General features: G+C 42.2%; 1 protein-coding gene across 2 annotated transcripts in view; it reads right to left on the bottom strand.

Annotated features, from left to right (window-relative positions):
* The window catches only part of nlgn1 (neuroligin 1), a gene marked incomplete at both ends in the record, with an annotated part of 265,253 nt that overhangs the window by 157,798 nt on the left and 84,411 nt on the right, over positions 1 to 23,044 (bottom strand). The window contains 2 exons of one of the 2 annotated variants that reach the window (XM_079221171.1): positions 11,679 to 11,831; positions 20,391 to 20,450. In XM_079221171.1, coding sequence (XP_079077297.1) covers positions 11,679 to 11,831; positions 20,391 to 20,450 — 213 coding nt within the window. The remainder of the gene's footprint in view (positions 1 to 11,678; positions 11,832 to 20,390; positions 20,451 to 23,044) is intronic. The other variant, XM_079221172.1, reaches the window with a different exon arrangement.

Here is a 23,044-nt window from a genome sequence, read left to right as displayed (position 1 = left end):
TTTAAGGGCAACTGTGGATCAATGGTAGAGAAGGGCAAGCATGATTACTGTAAGTAATCTTACATTGGAAGTTCATTTTTGACGTTAGAAGTGGAAACTGACACGTCCAAAAAGTGACTCTAGATGGTTCCTGTAGCGTCATAGTTTGAAGCATAGGACCACTGAGCAAGCGGTGGTGTTTGACAAGTCAGGTGTGAGAGAGTTGTATTTAGCTGCTAAATGTATTATATAATATTATATTTAGCTGCATATATTTACAGCAGCACATGGTGGAGACCAAAACGGAGCTAAAAGGAGAGTGAAACTGTACTTCCGTTCTCAAAGTATCCATACATATATCTCTGAACGCTGCCTTGGGTCTGCTGGATGCACGCTAACATGTTCACCACACCAACTGTATACACTGATACTATGTCAGTGTCATAGCTGCACTTTGTTCCAAAGGCTTGAGACAGACTCCCTCATTAATGTACAGAAGCAGCTAAACCAGGATCTCTGTGCGCCGCTTCCACTTGGATTCCAACAGACTCACATGCACACTTATTCCCCGAGTGGTTTTTCAATTATTCATAAAACAAAACTTTCTGTTTTCTTTAATTGCAGATATTAAAGACACGTGTACAATGCAATACAACACGTTTTTTAAACACAGAAAATGTATAAAGTGTTGATTGTTGGCTTTTGAAAATACTTTGTATGCCAATGAACCCTTCAACTGAATTCAAATGAGGAAAAAACAAACAGAGAGCGAGAGATAACAGTAATGCTTCAGGGAGATGGAGAGAAACAATAGAATAGTCCTTCTTCTATTCTACCTACCTCCTCATCCTTTTTCCATCCTCCATATTGTTCTATTATTTCCATCAGGGGAAAACAATTGAATACATGGTGAGTGCTGAGAGCGGGAGCACGGAGACAAGAGAAGGCTGACCTTTGAGAGGATTATGGGATTTGTGTTGGAACAAAGCGAGGAGGCAATATGGCAGATGTGTTCTGTAAAATAAAGTATTTAGCAGCAGAACGCCTTGATTGCAAAGAGAGCAAGGCAGTGAAAGGAGAGGATCGCTGCGTTAATGCCGTGCTTTGTGAAGAGCAGTCCACTGGGCCGATGCACTCACACTAACAGAGCACAGGTCGTCTGTCTTTGGCGAGACGGGAGCTGGAGGGTGCTGTTTGATGGATTGCACATGTATTGTCGTACTTATCAATATTAAACTGAGTGTCTATGGAGACCCTCAGTCCTGACAGCTAAATGAAACAACTGAATCAGATTTCATATTGCATGCATGCATACGGTTTAATACGCCGCTCAGCTCTGGTTTTTGAGGAGAACGCTTTAGTTTGCTAGAACAATTTAATGCAATAGAAGTGCACACACAATACTGCTGTTTCTGATTATGTGAAGATTAGTCAAATTAGGAGATATTGAATAATAAGTTTGTATTGGAGTCACAGACAGAAGACAGAAACCAGACAGAAGTGAACCAGTTGAGCAGCAATGCTTTCCTGATCCATCATCTGCTGGCCATGAAACAACTGAGCCAACTCTCCCTCTGTCCCAACACTTTTCCTAAAGCTAACCAAGTAGTGTTGATGCCTAAACAAAAAACTGATGCTAGAGGGGAACGTAGAGCGTCTTAGTTTGGCGCTTAAGACCAAAAACCAGGTGTCGGGATTTGACAAAACATCCGGCCGTAATCAGTCTCCTGTTTTAAAAAAGATTGAAGTTGAATGCTAACCGTTTTCAAATGTTCACCAATGGTACAGTAAGAGTTCATTTCAGACACAGGAGGAATACCTTGCCAATATATCATATTTAATAAAAGCCTCATATTGACCAAACTAAGACCGGTCTAACGCATGTATACAGCATTTATCTCGTTTCCACTCTTACACACACCCATGCTGTTCCCCCTCCCTGCCGGGCTGCCCGGTGTCTCAGCGAGACGCTCCATCCTGACCTCTAAAAATATGGCGACGGCAGATTTGTGGCTCGTGCTGATAACCAATCAGATGGCTTGTGTCGTGCAGGGCGGACGACCCCCGTCGAGTCTTAAATCACATTTTCTCCTCATCGTTCTCTCCCTCCGTCTCTCTGTCTTCTTTATTGCTTGTTGGCGGTTTTATTTGGTGCCGGCAGATAATATGGCGAGTTCCTCAGTGGTCTGCAGAGAAGCTGACAGCCTGAGAATCTGATCTTATCAAACCCAAACCAGAGAACAGAAGCGAGCCAGACAGTTTACTGTGTGGGAAATTCAATTAAGTTTTTAAAATATCATCACACACACCAGACAGTTGCTCCGTGACTGGTCCACTCCCCTGCATTATGTAGTTTGCAGTGATCAGAGGTGTTACACGCCACATGCTTTGATCCTCCTGCTACATGTGTCCATCTGCTACATTAGCACCATTGCACTCACACAGGCATGCACATACACACACAAGCACCCACTCGTGCTGCTGCATGCATTCACACACAAGCAGAGGCCAACGCTTTGATCAATAAATAACACAGCCGCAGGGGGCTCTGTGTACACACACACATACAGTGAGATGCCTAGTAATACCTCAGTGTGGAGGGATGTAATCTCATTTAGCTTCTCAACCCATCTCTCCATCTGCCCCCTGAACCCCTGCCCACCAATCAGCTTCTATCCAATCTCGAGCCAATCAGCTGACTTGTACGACCCCCATCAGGCCAATTGTAGCATTAGTACACGACTGTAATTGAGATAGAACCACAGAGCTGAATTAAAGTGACCCGGTCAGCCCAGGAAACCAACTGGGTGGCCAATCACAAGAACCGTGGGTAGGTTCAGACATGCAATTCACCTGTTGGGGGAATTATGAAGTGGTAGGACAAGCATCCTCTCCAGGGTGCACTTTGCCTTTTACCCAATGCAAGCTGGGATATGGCCCATCCCCCCACCAACCCACACATGCATGGGTCTATAGAAAAACTCTATGTGTATTCTTCAACATGTATTGTGTCATTCCCTTTCGTGTGATTAAATCATAATAAGGGGATGGCTTTTATTTTCCATAGAAAAATCACACAAACCCCATCATAAACGAGCAACTCAACTTTCAATTAAAAAAATTAAACAGTTTCATTATTGATTAGCTGGATAGGAGGGAAGGCTGACAAATGCATGCAAAGGAAATGAAGGTGTAAAGAAAAGCAAGCAGAGCAACACAAGGAAAGGAGGTTACACAATTAAACAAGGACTGACTTGGTCTGAACGCTCATACTGACTCATGACTGGACAATGCCAATACAAAATGCAGAAATACTATAAATGCAGCAACTCTGTGTGTCATGTTTGTTTGTTGAATTTTGAAAAACATTGACTTTCCTAGTAGAGCCGTATGAGTTTACAGACATTAGGCCGTGGACGTTAGATTAGTAGGAAGAAACAATACAAAAGTAACCTCAGTTGTATGCAAATTCTGCACTTTGGTTAGTATATTTCATATTAGTAGTATGAGGAGTATGTTTTAGTAGAGAATGCTTTCTTCAGTTAGTATAGGTGGTGTTAGTATTTTTAGTATTCAAGTCATTTCATAGCAGGACAAGGACGGACAAAGAGAAGTCATTCCAGTAAAACAAGGCGGAGGAGGATAGGAAGGAAAGCACTTTGTTAGTTCAGATAGAAAGCATGCAGTCTGTCCACTGGATGCTTTTATTTGCTCACTTTGGCCTCGCACAGCGTCCAGAGTCTGGTAGGATTTGGAATTATATTATCCATGTATTCAACTTTTGGTCATTCTAACTACAGACTAGTGATATGTCAAGAATAAAAGTTCATTCTTGAACTTGGATAGTAGTAAATAACTCCAACTCAAGGTCCAATTACTTTTTCCAAAGCCTTTAACCACTGTAAGAACGTATCATCCATCTGGGCTTGATAAACGTCCATGCCTGCCTTTAAGCCAAATGGTAAAGCTAGTAGGTGGACCGTTAATTGGGATTTTTTGGTTTTAAAACAAATTCGTACCGAAATGCCTCAACACTGCATCTGCATGTTCTGCAGCCGGAGGGTTGGGCGCGCTGACAAACGGCTGAATGAAGACAGAGAAACATGTATGTGCATTGATCGACTGAGAATCATCCTTTGAAACATGTTGTATTGGAACCAGACAGTGGCATCATGATACATGTCACATGATACCTGACTGTCATGCGTATCATTGTGTGCATAATGGTGGGCTGGTGGGATGTGGAGAATGTTATGGCCACAGATGCCTGGCGCTGTGGAGCGTGCCCAGATGGTCATCTGTTGTCCCGGCCTCGGCCAGATTAATCCGATCCCGAACGCATCGGCAGAGCTGCTGTGACCCTCGCCATGCCAACCTCCAAAGTGCCAGATCACCATTAGCATAGCATAGCATAGCATAGCTTCTACTGGCATTGTATTCCGCTCACTGCATGGATCCTTATGCCAAGGACACTTTGCCAAACGAGCAAGACACAAACAAACCAAGCGATGGCTGAAAGAGAGAACCACACAATGGCCAGGAGACCATAATGCCAACGCAGTGGCAAGAATGCAAGGAGTGTTTTCCAAATGGTGGACACGGTCCTGGTGGCTTTAGCAAAAGATAACAACACTTAGTGTGCTGGGTAACTTATTTGTTGTAAAGATGTGTAATAAACCTGCTATCAGCTAAAAGACACATTTAGCTGCCATGTTAAATAGCACTATATACCCAGAACATTGTATTCTCACCAAGGTTTTAACAGTATTTAGAATTATGTTTCATCTGGAAAACTGACTACTGAAAACACATAGGATTCACAAGCTAAATAACGCTACTATTCCCACCATTCAGTGTAGAAAAAAACAACTGGAGCAGACTGCATGCTAATTAATTATATGGCACGTTTGGGCCAATTTCACAATAGACCTGATGAAAAGCTGTGGCTTCTAATCATGTCATCTGTTTTTGTTTGGTCTGAGGTTTGGTTCTACTGCAACATCTCACAGTCAAACAGCTTATTAGTGGGTACTTTATTGTAATAACCGGATTAAACATAGGGTCATATCTGAACTGAGCCTGGCTGTGATTATTAGACGTACAAAGACATATGAAAGGAGATATATTTATTCTCAGTAATAGTGGGATTTTGGCATGGCAGGACAGTGAAAGTGGGAAATATTGCAGCACAGAGTACAGCATGTCTCAGTGCACCATGTCCACTGATCAAAGCTCCCTCTGCCCTAAAATAGCTGAGGAAATGTCTGAGCTTCACTCGGCTAATTTACGGGAGGAAACATCCAAGCCGCATGGCAATGCTGATGATACAGTAACACACACACACACACACACACACACTTATTTTATTTTAGAGCCCATCAACATTGCATGTCTTGGGTGCAAAGACAGAAACATAACAACACGGCCAAGCTTCAATGATAAAAACGTTTTAGTATCAAGAGCTAAATAGCTTCTGGAGGACTCATGCAACATATATGTAACATGTATACAGAACAAATGCTGTATTCATATTTACTTAAGTTAGAAATGATCTCAATAATGGTTCAAGGAAAAATAATGCTAATACAAATCCAGATGTTTGGAGGGAAAGGAAGTAATCATTAGTCACTAATAAAGACTCAAGTGAAGCACTTTGTCAGAAGCAGCCCGTGGGTTTCTGAACAAGCATGTGCCGGGGCCACTAAGAAGCAAAGAAGGCTGCAGGGAAGGAGGGAAGGGTGGAGGAGGGACAGCAGAAAGAGTAATGAACCCAAATCATTGGGGGATTTGTTCGAGGGAGAAAGAAATTAATAAGCCTGGAAATAATAGTCCTCAGCATTTAGCCAGCAGGACAAAAACTAAATGGGAAAGAGAATGCCCAATTAATGTAGAGCGAGAAAGGGAAAGAAGATATATGAGACGGAGAGCATAATATTTGGGAAAGGTAAACATTAGGGATCCTGCCCGTGTTTGAGGAAATGCTCCTCAAGCAAACACACACAGTCCTAATTGGGATACTGATGCATGTTTGTTTCATAGTGTCCTACATGCAAAGAAACGTATACATCTTGTGAAATGTCTTACAATGTGGACCATCGTGGACAAATACATCATTTATAAATATTTTTTCCCAAAATATTTTGGGGATTTTGTTTTAATCTGGTTTATCCGTCTTTTGAACTAATCATAATAATATCCACAAGTACATACAGAAGAACTCAACTTAAACATATGATTCATTAATTACTTAGTAATTGGCATGTTAAGTCCATTACATTGACTCCTGCCTGCATGCTGTTCCGGGCCTCCAGCTGCTTGCGGGACCTTTTTCCTGCACTGCCGTTTCTCAGGCCAGGTTTCTCTGGGACGTGATGGTGGTGCTGACAGAGGGGCAGAGTTAGAGAAGCAGTGCCCGCGCAGTGAAATGGATATTTCACTGGCCAGGTATATCTTAAAACAATCAGAGGCTTGATAAATTGGCTGAATGGCTGATGTATGGCTGGAATGGAAGGGGTATTTGGAGAAGGTTTGAGTCAGGGAAATGCACCTCATCAATCAGCATGATTAAAGGTTCTGGCTGGGCCGAACAAACTCAACACTGTAAGGGCCTTAAAGGCACAGTCTGCTGTTTAGAGGTGCAGCAAACACGTTGTGTATGTATTGGTTTCAGGTATTGGCAGTTGCAAACAACCACTATGTTGCGTTGTGGAGCAGGAGGCATTCTTATTTGGATTTACTAGATATTATACTGCCAACAACTGTTAGGCTGTAAATAGGAAGTGGAAGTAGTCACAGTGATGGACTACGTTTTGAAGCCTTAAAGTTCAGAATTGTTTTTTTCGACTTTTTTCTTTTGCAACCAGAAGTGAAGGAGAGGGTGGAGCTAAGTGAAGCTGAATAAGACACTTTAAGGCAACCAGAATGAGGTGAAAACACACTGTCAAAGGGTTAAAGCTCTAAGATGAAAACACGGACCACTCTCAGACCGGACAGCACTGTGGAACCACCTGACTATCACAAGGGGGACGTCTATGTAATCTGACTTCTCTAAACCGTCGCCCCCTGATGACTTTTTGAAGGAATGCAAGTTTAAGGCACTTCAGCATTGACTTCACTTTTCAGAACTGGAGGTTGCCAACAACTCAGCTCTACACCTTTCTAGTTGTTCAGCAGTATTGTGTTTTACATCACTGGGGACGGAGCTTTGGACAGCCAGGTGCTTGGGTCAAGACGTATAATGACACCGCTCTGGTGTCCCTCACAATAACACCATGTGTCTGTGTATCTTCTCATGAGACTTAGTCTCTTCAAGTTCAATTGTTGAATAAAACAAAACTACAGCTGACTGTCTCGTTATAAACCACCTAGGAGTGTGATAACAAAGACAATATATACACACAATATATACACACCAGTGGACACTGGCAGTAGCATACTATATACGTGCCCTGTTGCCAAATCCATTGTAGCCAAGGCCCTTAAACGATAAATACAGCTTTGCGTCAGCAGCACTGCATTTTTAAAGCCACTAATGACTTCTGGGCAAAGTGCTCACTCTCACAGACACGCAAACACCCACTAAGCCAAGGAGAACAACATCCCTGGTGCTGGAGTCGGCGTTCTGTCAGCAGAGGAGCATCTCCAAGCGAACAGGTGCTGCAACGGCTGGCCGGGGAAGGTCAACCGCACGCTTTGACCGGCGGAGGCTAACTGGCCGGCTCAGGGACATCAGTATGAATCTGCGAGACGGTTGAAAGTTATTAATGAAGGAAGGCGTTGACACTGCTGCACTGCTCTCTAGTCTTTTAGTTGAGGATCTGTCTTTTTGAGATCAATACCTCGGGGTTCCTTGTGAATCGGATACGCCTTCATTCTGTTATTCACGCTCATGCACGGTCAGGAGGCCTGGAGGACACGTGCCATCTGTCCGGGGTTGGGGTCGGGCGATCGGAGAGGTTTACCACGTCCAAGGTCATTTTCTAAAGTAAATGTGTGTGTTTGCTGGTTGAGTGTGAAAGTAGTTAGCAAACTGAGTCATGCAAAGCACTCTGGGGTCCACTGCCTCATGTTAAGGCCAAATACTCCATGAACGGAACAGTTAAGCAAATTAACTAATTCAATCAACGCTACACTATTAGGTATTCATAATGTCATTTGACGGTCTATTTATGTACCGAGCTGAGAACAACTCACATGATAAATCTTTCCTAAAGTCTGTAGAGGCTTAATTTAATGAAGCAAAAACATATTTAAGTGGGATTAAACGATGCTGGATCAACTCCTCTGGTTGCTTAAAGAGGTACACGTGTGTGGAAGTCTATGAGAAAATGACACCACTTCTCACTTAATTTATTACCTCAGTATCTTCTTATTATTAGTATCTATCTTATTACCTCACATGTTCCTAATTGTTTATAGCCATGGTAAGTTTATGGTCTCAATAACTAGATTCAAGTCTTCTCCAATACTGCATCATTTAGCATTTGGTAAATGATGGTCCCATTTAGAGTCAAATAAATGCTACCAAGCTGTCTCTACCACACTGTTCTTCAGCGTTTTTTCTAGTAAATATAAAATATGCTTGTTTTCCGATGCATGCAATTATAATCGGGGTTTACGTGAGTTACGGTAGCACCTTGCTAACCAAGCTAGCTAGCTGCCTTGCTTTTCCACGGATCCACCCTCCTAACCATTTTGGTCACTTCTTGTTTCCAAAAAAACAAAATGGTGACGGACAAAATGTCAAACTCGAGGCTTCAAAACCATTCTCTATACACTAATGGGCAACGTCCACTTCTCATTTACTGACAGTTATGTTATGAATCTTATTGCATGAATATGGACTTTGATTAAAGGTGTGCCTGGATTATGAGAAGCCACGCATCCAAGCATGACTAATGGTGTACTGGTACTTTTTGTGGACTATTGGGACTAACGTAACAACATTAACATGCAAATATTGATAGAACCTAAACGTTCAACATTATGCAGTCATAATCCATGTGGCACAATCAATGCAGTTAGTTTTTTCTCCTGTGAATTAACGCAGTAATAATTAACCCTCCCATGCCACTTTAACTAATACTCTACTCCATAATGGACTTGGTGGCTTGTTATGATGGGTATTTCTGGCAGTGAAGCTACTTACTGAACTCAAATATTTACTAAAGAGTGGATGACTGACTGCGGAGCCCAGCGGTTATGAGTCGTACACTGAGTACTGAGTACACACTCTCTCCGTGTCACTCACACACACACGCATACACACCATCACGTTGAGGTAAAGCCGTATACTTTTGTCCATTGCCAGGGGGGTAAACACAAACACATAGAGTCTAATCTTAGCGCAAACAGCGGGGCCTTGTGTTAACCAGCAGGGATACAGTTTCCCTCAAAACCAGGAGGCCTGCAGCATTTAGAGCTCGCATCAGTACCAGAGAGAGCAGACCTGAGGATCCTGGCATGGCCAACATAATTAAAAGATGGAATTGATTTAGCATTTACTTTCCCTAAAAAAATATTCTCCACTCAAATATGTTGCAGGAAAAACACATTTTCTTCTCGACCTAACGGTCACAGTGTTACAATGATATCAACACGCGGTTGACAAACAAAAAAACTAAACAGAAAAAAAGTATTTGCAACAAAACTACTACTTGGTAATCTTTAGGCATGAAGTACTTCATTCACACGGGATGCAAACAGCAGCCCTAAGCGTTCTGATACATGCACCACCCATGGACCATGGACTCATTTAAAACGTGTTTGTGAAACCGCTACACAAAATCCAATACTAAATATGAATTTACAAAGCAGTTTTGTTGTATTTTTAGGAGCCACGGCAGCTCTAATACATAATGAGAAGGTGCCATTGGTGAACCTTTTACTCTGAATATCTGGAATGAAAACACGGCGCTGACAATTCAGTTCACAACAGCATTTTCCCACAGAAATATCATGCCAGGTCTGCCAAATTAATGTTGTTTCCATTTTTGATCAATCTATGAATTATTCTATTATAATCAATTTACAAGCCAGTCACCAGAGAATACAAGTCAGCATCGCGTGTTCCTGCAAACTATTGGATGTTAATTGCCATCACATTTCCCTGGCGATTCGGCTGCAATTCATTAGTAACCCAGTAAAACGTGACAAAGAAGTAAAAATGACTTGAATTATTTAAAACGCTTTTGTTGTCAAATGTTATTCAATTCATGAGGATCAAACACAGACAACTAGCATTGACACGTCAGAAGCTGAAACCAGCTAATTCACATTGGGTATGTTTGGTTAATTATTGACATTTCATTTTTAAATAGCTGTTCATTCATGTTTATGTAGGTACATGGCTACAGAAACGGTCATATAGTTTAATGTGAGTATTACCTGCTGTGCCTGATATCAACATCTCAAAGGATCGCTTTATAGCCTGGATGTTCATTATTACACACACACACACACACACACACACACACCCCAGACAAAAGGTATTTCACATGAGTGAAAGGTGGATATTGCCCTTTATCTTTATTCTGGTATAGTTTAATAAGATAGAAAGAAAAAGCCCAGAAACCAAAACAACGTGGAAATGGAATCAGTTCCTTCCATCCAAACAAATGACGGCACAATCTCATTTCGGACGGAGGCAGCGAACCTTCGTTTCCGTCATGTGTCGCAATATATCCCTGCCCTCTGGGTAGCATCCTCACACTGGAGGAAAGGAATTAGGAATTAGACTGATGAGAAAAGATAAGATAGATGAGGAGGAAAATGAAAAAAGGAGGGACATTGCCATGGCAAACAGAAGTATAAGACAGGAGGCGGGGAGAATAGATGCATGAAAGGTAACTGGGTCAAATGGTCAAATGAGTCCAAGTGTCAGCTCTGCATTAGAAGTGTTCAGTACAGAAACACATGACAATCCAGCAAACATTCTGTCATGAAAATGAAAGCTGAGGTAATACATCACCACATTATGATCAACATCTGACAAATACCTTTTCATTATATAATAGCTTTGAAGTAGCATTATGCTCACAACATAAAAAAAACTAAAATAAATGTGCGATAAAATCTGCTTAACTGACGGTGAGAAGAAATGGAGAAGAAAAAAAGATGACACATTATTTTTAAGACTGTACTTTCCCAATATTACCTCATACTGTCAAACAAGAGGACAAATGCCAGCGCTACATCTGCATGATGTGATGTCAGCCTTTGTGTACACGTGTCTGCACCCTATTCAACAACGTTGAGTTTGAGCCTGTTACCAACTAGAGAAAAACCCCAAGAACCACAATCACACCAAACGGAGCTCTCTGGAATATCACCAGCAACAAGAAAAGACAGAATGCTAGGTTAGCCTTCATGCTAAGCTAAAGTCACAGGAGAATACCAGCAGCAGCACACGGAATCAGCAACGATGAATGGAAGGAACAACAGGAAGAGGAAGAAAGCAAGAAAGAAAGAAAAGAAAGAAAGACTCTTAGGTTAGCCTTCATGCTAAGCTAAAGTCACAGGAGAATACCAGCAGAGCACGTGGAGTCACCAAAAGATAGTGACGCAGAGAAAGAAAGAAAGAATCCCTAGAAGGCCTAAGTAATGTGATTAGCAATAAAGGAAGGCCAAAGAGAGAAAGCCGGGCTCCAACATGACACCAGTATCACACACATGGAACGTAACAGAGAGCAGGTCCTTACCTAGGATGCCCAGCCGGTAGTTGACAGTTATGACAATCACATTTCCATAGCTGGCCAGGATGCTGCCGTCAAACATATTCCCAGTTCCTTCCATGTAGGAGCCCCCGTGGATGAAAACCATCACCGGCTTAGGGCTTCCACTCTCCCTAATGTCTGGAGGAGGAGGAGGAGGAGGAAGAGGAGGTGGAGAAGGCAGAAGGACTGATTAGATGACAGATTGAAGGTGACAGCCAGAGATGAAATTCCAATACTTAAGGGGGCTTTAGCCACCTCTTTAATTTTTTTTCTTTTTTTCCTGAGTAATCTTGGCACACTGGCTTTTTAACATGGAGACCTTGTTAGTTTGAGGCATCAAACCACTCATTTTGTTCTACATGAAGGCCGTGACATGGTCGTGGTGATTGGAAAATGGGATTCATTTATTGGCCTATTTTAAATCCATATAGGTGTTAATGAAACAGGATATTTAAAGAGCCGGGTTTTAATTTTCCTCCGGGCGATGGACTGTCAACATGCAAGAGTGGCAATCCCAACTGTCACACCGTGCTGAGGTGAAGCCTGTGCGGTTAATCTGGAAGAGAATCTAATACAAAGAAAATGTTTTGGCATAATAGGTTGGAGCATTTTTTATGAAAAAGCACTGCTTTATTGAAACTTTAATTTGGATTCAGGTCTGCGCTTGGTGGTTGTTTAGCTGTAGGGAGCGTATGCCTCAGCTTTGTGAATATAAACACACATGAGCTCTTACTGGCAGCAGGGAATTAAACACAACTAACAACGGAATGGGACACTTGTCTTTTTGAATATTATGAAGTGTTTTGCTAATGTGAAGGACAGGATGTTGATTCAGCTTTGGAATTACTGCGCTCACATTTCCATAAATCTGAGTGTAATTAGACAGTAGCTAAATAAAATATGCGCCGGATGATGAGTTGTCATACGAACATTACTTATGACGCAAAGAAAGCTGGAGGTGTGTTTGCATTACCGCGGGGACGTTTGTGAATGTGCAGCTGCATCTGAGAAATAGGAGGTCAAGGGAAGGAGAAGCTGCTGTTAGCGGCAGAATTAGCCGCAATAAAAGGAGTTGCATCTGGCTGATTAGAGTGGAAGAAAGGAGGGCCGCGTGTAAAAGCTCCAGCTTCTAACACGGGCCGGACCGCGAGCGGAAAGGATGGACGTGGAGAGATGTAACGGCCCGCTGCCGCCCACGTTCAAAACAAGCTTTCTCTTTCATCTGCTGCATCTCAGAGACGACGAGGCTTTTCATCCGGCTGCCTAACTATCTCCATCAGTACATGCAGCGGCACACATCGTTTATCCCACTGATGTTTCACCACTGAGGGACTCGGGTCCGGGGAGAGATCAGGGAGTCTGGGCGGAATTAAAAATTAACCAAGCAGGAAAATAAAAAAAGCGTTGCCCTCTGAGACAAGAGAGGGGAAAAGATGTGCAGTTGTTGGGGGAGTAAGAGAGTGTCCCCACAGTGAGTGATTCAAGTGGATACACACAATAATGTCTCCACCTCAGGGACAGCTCTGAAGGAACTCAGTCACTGTGGCAAACGCTGCGATATGGCTCAATTATGCTTTTGAATAAAGGGAAAAGGGTTTGAATAATGAGTTTGATGAAACCAGGACTTCAAGACTGTATTAGAATAATAAGGAGAGTCAAATAAATGATGGGTTGACCCTTCACTCCCCTTCCTTGTGATTAATGATGACTCATTTCAGAGGAAACAGGACATCATGCAGCAGAAACTGGAGGTAAGAAGTAAATGCTACAGGGTGTCTACATACTGGACAATTGCAAAAAATCTTACTAAGAGCGTATGCAATATATATATATATATATATATATATATATATATATATATATATATACAGCCTTAAAAAAACTAATTTGGCAAAAGGAAATGGGGTAAAAGAAAACAGAAGTCTAGCGGGAAATGAAAATGAGGCCCATGTAGGTAAAAAGCCTGCTTGTCCTTCCCTCTCTCTCTCTCTCTCTCTCTCTCTCTCTCTCTCTCTCTCTCGCTCGCTCGCTGCAGAGCTCATTACATCACTTCTATCATCCTCTCTCCTTTGTAGTGTTTTTGTTCCCCCTCCTCGATGCTCTGCTCCCTCTGTCGCAGCAGCAACGGACACAATGTAGTGGCACGTCATAACTCTCCTCTGGAAGGCTTCCAGAGAGGCCTGACAAAAAAGGTCGGGGGATTATCTAGCGGTGTGTGTCTGTGTGTGTGTGTGTGTGTGTGTGTGTGTGTGTGTGTGTGTGTGTGCGTGTGTGTGTGTGTGTGTGTGTGTGTGTGTGTGTGTAGTGCCCAGTGCAGATGTGTGTGTAGCAGGAGGATGGGAAGCTTAAATCATCAGCATGTCAATGATGAGAATGTTGATATCAATGTTGCTGCTGCTGATGACGTTGATGATGATGATGATGATGATGATGATGATGATGATGATGATGATGATGATGATGACAGCAATCATGCCAATGATGTTGGTGAAGAGATGATGTTTGATGTCACGTGTCAGTTCAAGTTAAACGTGCCGTTTCATGAAAAGTGTTTTTCAAAATAAACTTTCGTTTCCACAGAAAACGTAAAGATTCCGCTCGTTCTTTATATGCATGCAACATTTTGCGAAATAAACTCAACATGGTTTTATTTTGTTTTGAGGTCTACTTCCTCAACACAACTGTGTGGTTAGGCTGAGGAGAGAAAGTCTGGATGTTGCAGAACCCAAACATTACTGTAAAATGAGGCAATGTGTCCCATGCTCCTTATGATGCTCTACAGCAGATGCTCTCTCGGTCTAATAATGACGTTCACAGTTAGTGGAAAGACTCTGAGGCTCCGAGACTCCACTGACTGTAGTGAGAACGGTATGGATGACAATGTTGATGAAGGCAGCAACCGTGATGATGATGATGATGGTGCTGCTGCTGATGTTGGTGATGACAACCAATGGAATTAATAACGATGTTGATAATGCCGTGATGATGTCAGCAATGAGGACTGCCATGCAGCCATGAACTACCAATGAACTGAGGATGATGCAACGTCCTCAATGAAGTTGATGCAAATGATAGTGACAGCAGTAATAGTTAAAATGATGTCGACGTTGACGATGATGAGAAAGAACAGGGTGATGCTGAGTTCTGAGCAAATCTTTATTTCTAAACGGTGTATTTATCTCTGAAACCAATGGGGAGGGTTTCTCGTGTCTGTGTACTCTGCCGGCGCTGGATGATGTGTCACTGTTTCCTCTATGGGTTATACATGAATAAATGCATTTCTGCTGCAGAGGGCCACATCCAGCAGGGCGGCTGCCTCTTTCCGCTCAGGGCTGAAGGTCAGCGGTAATGAGGTGAGGTTAGGATGGAATAGTCTTGGCAGTGTTTGAGCATTTGATGGATTTACCTGGATTGACTGACTGAAACGGGTCCCGCTGTTTATGGAAAACACTGTACCTTGAGGTTTTAAACTTATACAATCAAGCGTACTCTCAGTGTGGTTTCCTGGCATCGCTCATCGGCTGCCACAGCAAGGCTCAGAGCCAACACAATAAAAACAATCTAAACCAGACTCTCCCGTTCCCCGAACTTATCAATCCGTCCTCATTCAGCTGACTGCAGCTCCATCATCCTCTTGCGTGAAGTGAGGTAAAACATCCAATACGCTCATGATTTCTAATACAATTATGTCCTTTTGTTCTTCTTTTTGAAGTAACTTTAAATGAATCCAGTTTTTATTACAGGAGTTTGTAAACAGGAGGGAACGTCCAACGTTCTCCAGGGTTTTTCTCCACAGCGAGCAGCAAGATGAAAGCTTGTTTTGAGAGGAGCTGAAATGAGATGCAATCTCGCCGTGATTCCACCATTCAGAGCAGGTGAAGTAGAGTTTCTCAGAGGAAAGGTACCATGACAACATGGAGTAGGCCGTCGCTTCCTGCAGGAAGAGGTTATGATCAAAGAGATCCAGGTGCTTCATATTTCTCTGAGTGAACCCTGAGAGATGCCCTTGGGCTGCTGTAACAACCCCGGTATCGCCTCCCCGTGCCGGAGGAGACGACTTATCAAACCAGCAGACACAAGGAGCAGAGGTGCTGTTGGCATCGTGGCTGCAGCGAGCAAAGCCGTGGGGGAAAAGCAACAGGAAACCAAAATGAGTCCCAGTGGTGAAGGGGACGCTCCTGTGTAATCAGTTACTCATTGGAGTGGTCTACATTTCCACCGGTATGAGTGAGATGGCACATGTACGGATCTACGTGCTGATTTGATGGCAAAATTAGGAATTCATGTCCAATCCCTAACATGACCATGATTACATTATCCTAACAAGTGACCTCTTCCAAAATTGGAGACTGAATTACTGTTTTTCCCGAGGCCGAGTTCATGTTGATGGGGGTTTACCGTGATTACCCTCCAGCATCTTGCAAATATCTTAATCCAACTCAGGTTTACAGTACAGTACAGTACACGGAAGCTCCGATTAGTTTCATGTAAATATACTTCCCAAGAAACTGCTTGGTCAGTTCATTCACAAGGGAAGCGTGTTTTTGGAAGACGCTTGATCTCAATGGCACTTCTTATCACAGGAACGAGGATTTAACTTATCAAATGCAACTTATCTTATTCTACGTCAGTAACTTAAATAGTGTGACACACAAACCTATTTTAAGCCAAACCCTGAAGTTTTTACTCAACCTAAAATGTTATGTTAAAGTTGGTTTTAGTTGAAAACATGAACCACGTGTTTTAAACTGCACCTTTTCCATCAAAACATAAGTGAGAATTGAGTTGCATGGGAAAGTAAACGTAGAAGTCAGGGTTGCACAAGTAGCACAGTCCTTGGTTTACCTTTGCAACATGGCTCAGGTCAGAGGTCAACGTGGGCCGTTGAGTCAGCTGTCTAATAAAGCACGTGTAGCAGTCTGGAGGTTTTGTTGTTGAAGTTCAGGACTTCATGGGTCATGGGCATCGCAAAGAGCACCTTACTGCAAATGCAATTAATTCAATGTAAAGGGCAATTTTTCCGTCACAGTGTATTGTGTTGGAGCACAGAGAGCGTAGCTCAGCGTTGGCAAAATGAGTTTCAATGTCACGGCTGAAAACTTTGTTGATTTTCATAATGTGACGCAATATTTCATGTAAAAACCGACGGGATCAAGTGAAAGATGAAGAGACGAACATGATGTTTCTCTGCAGGGTTCCATGATGTTGTCAGACACACTGACCTGGCAGCGGCTGTACATTACCGACAAGGAGTCACCTGATAAGATCACATTACAGCCGGTTTAGTGTCTGCAGCGCTCACCCACAGCACTGGACCAATATTAAGAACTGTGGTCCCTATTAGTCACTCAGACACAAAAGCAATAGCAGAGCATTGGGCTCAGTGGTTTGTGGTTTCACTTCCGTTGGTTAAGCTTTCTTCTACTTGTTTTAGGTGGCCTAAATCCTTCCATGTTGGTGGATTTGAATCAAATCTCACTTGGTGTCTCTTCGTCTGTAAGATGGTGAGTAGGACGCCCAGTGGTAAAGGAGGTGTCACTTTTACTCTCCCGTCTGTGATGTAAAGCCTCAATAGGTGGAGCTGCACCTGAAATGCCACCAACTGGAGCCTGTGTGTGGGCTGGATGCAGCAAGGTAAAACACTCTCCTTTATCATCTTTTCCCTCGCCCCAGAATTGTCCTCATGCTCACAAAATCCATATCCCTGTGCCCTCCACACTCAGAGTAATAAATCCATAGTGTTGGGAAGATTAATATCTCACAGGTATTGCCATATAATCTCTGATATAGGGTACCAGGGACCTATATGAGCCTTGTAGATACCACAGTTCATGACATCTCCACTTCTGTATTCCCACTCTTAACCAATATTCGCTGTAAAAAAAAAAAAGAAGGAGCTTCGAACAAATCCTCAGCTCTCGGGGACTTTCCTGTTTACATCTCTATTCCCGGCACAAAAGGATTACAAACACCAACTTTATTGAGTGTAAGGAGATTGTGAAGCGATCGGGAGATGTCCTCTTTAAGTTTGGATCTACAAGGCGACAAGAGGTCAAGGGTTAAGAGTATCAGGGACCACTGGGGAATCCAAGCTGATCAGAGTCGGCCCTAATAGGTCAATAGAGTGTGTGACTCTGTGTGTGCGTGTGCGTGTGTGTGTGTGTGTGTGTGTGTGTGTGTGTATCTTTATCCTTAAGCATATTTCCCTCTATATTAAACTGGATTAGTTGTCTGCCCTGCATCCTTTTTTGAGATAATACTCAAAGCTTGCTGGGATTGCATTGAATAGATCTGTGTGACTCTCTAATCGCATTGGTGTGTGTGTGTGTGTGTGTGTGTGTGTGTGAGCTCCCAGAAAAACAGCGTAATGGCACAGATCAAAGGGATCCGGACGGTTGTGAGTCTTATTTGGATGTAATTGCTGTTTACTTCGTCACATTATACAGTAGAGGTGCCTTATTAAGACTTCCTGCCTGCCATTAAAGGCGCTCTCCAGCAGCCTTAAGGGGATACGGCTTTATCTCAGGGTTTTATCAAGGACATTTTATTCCTAATATGACTTTTCAAAGGACTCCTTGTTCATGGCAGCTAAGCAAAGGTTCATCTTTTTGTATTGTTGAGATTAATGGCATCAAGCAGACTGGCTTAGCTTTCAAACAGCATTCCATTTAAATACCAAGAGGAGCGATGCAGAGTTGTGGTCCTATATAGATATAATATAGTATTGGGGGCTATCCTCTGGATTCCTTTAGCACTCCTGTTCATCAGGATATGCCGACGACTCACCTGGGATTAAATGCCTTCAAAGCAATGACAGTATGTGGGAAATGTTAATGTGTTCTTTTATTGCATTGTAGCTTTGATTCAGGGCTTTCTGCATGTGTGCAGAAAAAAAATATCATGTGTTTTATTTCCAAACATTGAGTAAAGTCCACAGATATATAACGTGATCTCATGGGAAGGTGTATGAATAGCACGGCGTTCCCATTCCCAACGGGTCACACACTGACGCACGGTCGCAGTATTAAACACGTAGTGAGGTTTGTGAATTAAACTATTTCCCCATGTTTATGCAACATAGCTACTTGGCTAGCGTTAGGAAAACATCATGGTTTGAAACAATAAGGACGTTTTTAAAAGCAGAACAAGTAGAAACAACTTTTTTAAAATGTTTTCCATGAACCATAATAATTAGTAAAATGAAAGAACGATGTTTTTGTTTAATACCAATTGAAATTGTTTAAGCTAAGAGTGGTGACTGGATGGGTACGTGGGTGGTGAGCAGCATAGTAATAGTTGTGGAGCCTTATTTCTGAGCAACGTTGGGATTATTGTTTAATTTAAGACTCATATAAATGAGCTCAAATCACCTTTTTTGACATGTTTGTTTATATTGTATATTATAATGTGTATATCAAGAGTTCACTAAATGTTTACTGTTCATTTAATTTTTTATCAATTGTTTTTATTTGTTACATGTTTGAAATAAATGATTAAATATGAAATAAAATGTAAGTAGAAGCTAGAGTCTATAACTACTTCTATGTAAGCTATGCTACATGTTACTAGCATGACCTGACTTGGTGCTCCATCCTGGCTTAGGGCTGTTAAACACCAACACTCTGCTTCTGTGGAGATTTAACTCAACAAATGAGATTAGTTCTGCCTCTGTAGCAGCTCCGTCTACTCTGAGATCCTTGTGAATTTTTTATAATTGTAATAATCTGCTGTGTAAGCACGGCCCTCGGAATTTGAAAACCACGGGATCGACAGAAGCCACACGAGCGGGCCATCGCAATTACCAAAGTGAGTTTTTAAATGCTGCTTTGATTGTGTGTTCTCCAACAAGCATTCAAATGGAGAGCCCAGATGATCACTTGAAACCATAATGACAGTAATGTCACTTGAAATCAGCCTCCGCCCAAATTATAGCTATTTTTATTATTGCCAAGTCTGTCATGTGTGCTCGGCAATCCACATTTTGTGTAGCAACAAGTCATTTGGCAGCTTTGGACTTCTAACAGCCACTGCGGGCGTTTGACCAGACAGTTAGCTTCACAGACTGGTGTGTAAATTATCTCAGACTTTGCCCTGTAGGAGGAAACCATGCCAGCAGTGATGGGAACCAACACACAGCGACCACGGCCAAGAGAGGCGCATTTTACTAATTGATCCAGTATTTTCATCTTGTTTTAGACTCCTCACATGCTAAGGTTGTTGGTTTGACGCCCAAATAGTGAACAGGTCCAAGTGTTAGTGTAGTTGCAAGCCAGTTAGCCAGAAGTTGATCTTTTGGGGATGATCAGACTTTGATACCACACGAATTAAAAGAAAAAAAAACATGCAAAAATGTGTTAAGAGCTGGCTGAAGGGTTAATAGTTACTTGATCTGTTGGTGGGATGCAACATTGAAAAGGAAATGAAAGGAAACAGCAAATCCAAGCAGAGAATCTATGTTACAGTATTAATATTAAAGAATGGTGGTAAACATGTACACTTTAGACATCAAGCTGAAAAGGACAAAACACATCCAGGCCAAAAAGAGTTTACGAGTAAAGAGCAAAAAGAAAATGTCCATCACTTTCAAAAAAAGGACAAGAAATGTAAGAAAATCAAAGAAGATAAAAATTGGAGGAGGAAGGGTAAGTTTGGTTCCCTTGTCATGCAAATCAGTTTGGCATCGGGGGGAAAAAATACCTTCGTCTTCCGTGCGGTCACTATCACCTAAATCATCAGTGTGTTTCTTTGTAAGGGGACCTATAGGACCAAGAAGGAGAAGATGGAGGAAAACATGGTGATCAAGAACACACACAGCTTTCAAAAGATGCTCTCAAAAGATAAGAAAGTATGTCAATAATTCATGTTTCTATAGCCCCTTTTTCTGGAAAAATCTTCACACTGACATGGAGACTGGGTAAATATTACCGCAAAGTCCACCTCACATGTTTACAGTAATATTTTACTGTGGAAGAGTTCACTTAAAGAAAGTAAAGGAGCAAGAAAAGAGGGACTTTTGAAAAAAAAAAGAGGCAAAAAAAGATTATTTCTCTGTTGAAAATGAAGACTTAACTGAGGATAAACCTCTTAGGATCAAAAGACATAACCCTCTTTGAAACAGTGCATTCAGTAGCATCAGTCGTACATCTCAGAGACATTGTGTTAACATTTGGAAATGATCACTGTAGCAGAGAGAAAGCAGAGGCTGTAAAAAACAACAAAAGCAGCATTTTTAAGAGCAGAGCACTTGAACAGAAACATGTGACAGACTCCCCCTGTTGTATTTTAGAATGTGTGTGGACATCAACACACAAACGATCACATTCAATGCCATGCAACGATGTCACTGCATGGGCGCCTATGTGAAGCCTGTATCTGAATATTGCAATGACACAGAGGGAAAGGAGAACAGTAGATACTGAACAGGCACATTGATCTCAAATGCAGAATCACATAGACTGGGTCAACACAGTCATGTGTGTTACATTTTGGTAAATGTTGGACAAAAAAAGAAAATCTACTTTCAATTCTTACATTGACCATCATCGGTCAATAGTTCTGGGTCGTATTATTTGCTTGAACGAATAGTTTGGGAAATACTTGTACCTGCTTTCTCGCACAGTAAGTATAAGGCAACAGCTGGTTAGCTTAGCTTAGCACAAAGACTGTAAACGGGGATACAGCGAGCCAATGGCAGGACTCGAGGAGCCCGCTGCGTCCAACATACGTGTTCATGACTGTGCTGAAGAGGTTTTACTGAGTGGACTTTGTAACCTTTCCCTCTGTCCCCGGCCTTTATGCTAAGCTAAACTAAGCTAACCGACTAGTGGATGTAAAAAAAGGTATTTGTGATACAGTTAACTTATTACGCAATGTAAGTGAAGTGTTTTATGTTCTGTACATAACATAACTTAACTTACCTACATTATTAAAATAAGGCAACGTCCTGTGTTTCCTGGTCTTTATCACACACCACCTGACTAACATAACTACGGCTTTGTAGTTTTACTGCACAGTTTGACGCCTAAGGCCACTGACCAAGCTGCTGTATTTCATGACTCGGGAGACAGAAATGGCTCAATCTGTCTTCTCATCTGATGCTCGGCAAGAAAGCAAATAAGCGTATTTCCCAAAATGTCCAACTAGTGCGTCACGCGCTGTGGTTTGAAATGGAAGAAATGAGCTGCACTTGAGAGCATGTAAGTACCTGGTGGAATAGTCTGACAGGAGGAGTGGTCAGCTGCTTCTTTATTAAAATCAACAAATTGTCATTTATAATGCAAGTTTTCTGTACACAAAAGTAATCAAGAGAAACACATATATATACACACACACACACAAACAGAGAGAGGAACACACTTATACTACAGAACAGATGTGATAGCATGCAGTCTGGAAGTAAAGGGAGCTAGCAGGGTGCATGACACACACACACACACACACACGCATGACAACACCCTGGTAGTGCTTAAGCCTTCTCTCACACGCACACACACGCACACACACATACACACACACACACACACACACACACACACACCCTCCACCACACATGATTCCACTTGGAACAGCCATCTACTGATGAAAGGAAGGACCACTCCAGTTCTTTTCCGCTGCCTTCATTAGCTACAGCACCAATGTATGCCAATCTCCTTCACATTTATTTGACTTTATAAAAACGTTAAAAGCAGCCAATTCCAACATGACAAATGGTTCAAGGCATGTTCTGTGCAAAAGGTTACTGCTGAGAAATGTCTGTGTGAAAGGGGAATAATTCAATAAAGACTTCAATGACGGTGTTGGTTTGAACATATCTGTGTATGAATAAAGAACGGGAGATGAATCACTAGAAAGGTTCAAGATGCTTTTAGTCAGAAGCCCATATTGATGACTCATAATTCCTCCATCATTCAACATAGTGGTGGTTTATTTTAAGGGCAAACCATTTCTCTCCCATGACTTTAAAGAGGAAGCCGGCTCCCCGCATATCATTCTGTCTTACAGCAGTCTCCCAGCTCTCCTTTGTGAATTTGACAAGCAATTTGATAAGCGAGAGCTGACTTGTGCTTTCTATGTGCTGAATAAGCACCGAGACACGGGAATCGCTTCTTTCAAAATGTGAAACGTCTCAGAAACACTGAGCGTCCGCCGTCTGGGGAGCGTTACCTGTTTATGACGGGCAGTGCGTGGAGAGATCACTGTCAGAGCAAAGCAAGGGCGGTGAGGGAGATTCACCTTTTAGAAGACACCGTGAGAGACAGCAGGTTATGCGCTAATACCTAAACACACGTTATAGCATGTGCTCTGTGTGCCTGTCCTCCTTTTCCATGCACATGTTGGACAGTTAAAACCCT

The sequence above is a fragment of the Taurulus bubalis genome, assembly GCF_910589615.1.
Source record: "Taurulus bubalis genome assembly, chromosome: 7".
Lineage (NCBI taxonomy): Eukaryota > Metazoa > Chordata > Actinopteri > Perciformes > Cottidae > Taurulus > Taurulus bubalis.
Note: the sequence above shows the minus strand (reverse complement) of the source record. Positions and strands in the feature narration are given on the sequence as shown.